This window comes from Propithecus coquereli, unplaced genomic scaffold (genome assembly GCF_000956105.1).
Source record: "Propithecus coquereli isolate 6110/MARCELLA unplaced genomic scaffold, Pcoq_1.0 Scaffold300, whole genome shotgun sequence".
Taxonomy (NCBI): domain Eukaryota; kingdom Metazoa; phylum Chordata; class Mammalia; order Primates; family Indriidae; genus Propithecus; species Propithecus coquereli.
Window position 1 is genome coordinate 1,723,286 of NW_012148620.1, and position 1,171 is coordinate 1,724,456.

Sequence of the window (1,171 nt, forward strand, 5' to 3'; positions counted from 1 at the left end):
CAGATGGAAAAATTGTATCTCTTGATGCAAAACTGAATTTGGAGAACAAAGACTACAAGAAAACCACTAAGATCACTTGGCTTGCAGAGACTACACATGCTCTTCCTATTCCAGCAATCTGTGTCACGTATGAGCACTTGATCACAAAGCCAGTGCTAGGAAAAGATGAGGACTTTAAGCAGTATGTCAACAAGAACAGTAAGGTAGCCTTCTAAAAGAAACCATGTGTCATCTTGTTATATAAACTTTTGTTTAGAATTTTAAAAATTAATTTTAAGTATTTTGGTTTCTCAAATAAAATGGAAAAATCTGTAGAATTTCATTTAAATCAAAAGGTGTAAGTAATGTTCCCATTTTCAGATAATAGTAAGTGAAGCACAGTGAGGTTAAGTAACTTGCTTGAGGACAAACAGTAAATACAAGTAGAGCTGGGAGTCAAACATGGATCCTGACCATTGGACTTAAGTGCTGTGCTAGTATGCCTTTCAGCTAAGTCTATTATGTGCTTCTTGCATTGTATTTCATACTTATGGTGGTGGGAAAATTGTTTCTGCAGAATTGCCTTGAGTCTAGTTATTTAAAAGGTTTCCTGAAGCCATTCAGTTTGTAAATGTTAACTTTTAAAAATGTGATAAATCTAATTGTCATTTATTTTAACACACTTCACCATTTCACTCTGTGTGCTTAGGTAGTAAACTTTTTAACATAGCTGTTTAAAATGGGAATATTCCAACTACTGGAAAAACTACTTGCATTTTAGAGTTGTTTTAGGTGCTCTGATTTTGAAAAAGTGTATTTTGGTCTTCTGCCGTCTTTATAGCACGAAGAACTAATGCTTGGGGATCCCTGCCTTAAGGATTTGAAAAAAGGAGACATTATACAACTCCAGAGAAGAGGATTCTTCATATGTGATCAACCTTATGAACCTGTTAGGTAAATGTAACTGAACATCTAAATGAAAATACTTAAAAGTTCTTACATTTTAAAAATTGAACTTTTACTAAAATAATGTACTATGATAAATCTTTTCTCAGCTTTATTTGCTTTATATTTAATATTTCAGACTTAAGTAATTTACTCTAACAATCTTCGAAACAACATAATACGCATTTTTCATCGAACATTAAAAATTATTCATTTCTAAAAGTAAACCGTCTTACAATTAGTCTTC

At 32.1% G+C, this 1,171-nt stretch overlaps 1 protein-coding gene across 1 annotated transcript in view; it reads left to right on the plus strand.

Moving 5' to 3' along the window:
• The window catches only part of EPRS (glutamyl-prolyl-tRNA synthetase), a 110,891-nt gene that overhangs the window by 44,166 nt on the left and 65,554 nt on the right, over positions 1-1,171 (plus strand). Inside the window, exons 13-14 of the mRNA XM_012649672.1 lie at positions 1-203; positions 821-933. Coding sequence (XP_012505126.1) covers positions 1-203; positions 821-933 — 316 coding nt within the window. The remainder of the gene's footprint in view (positions 204-820; positions 934-1,171) is intronic.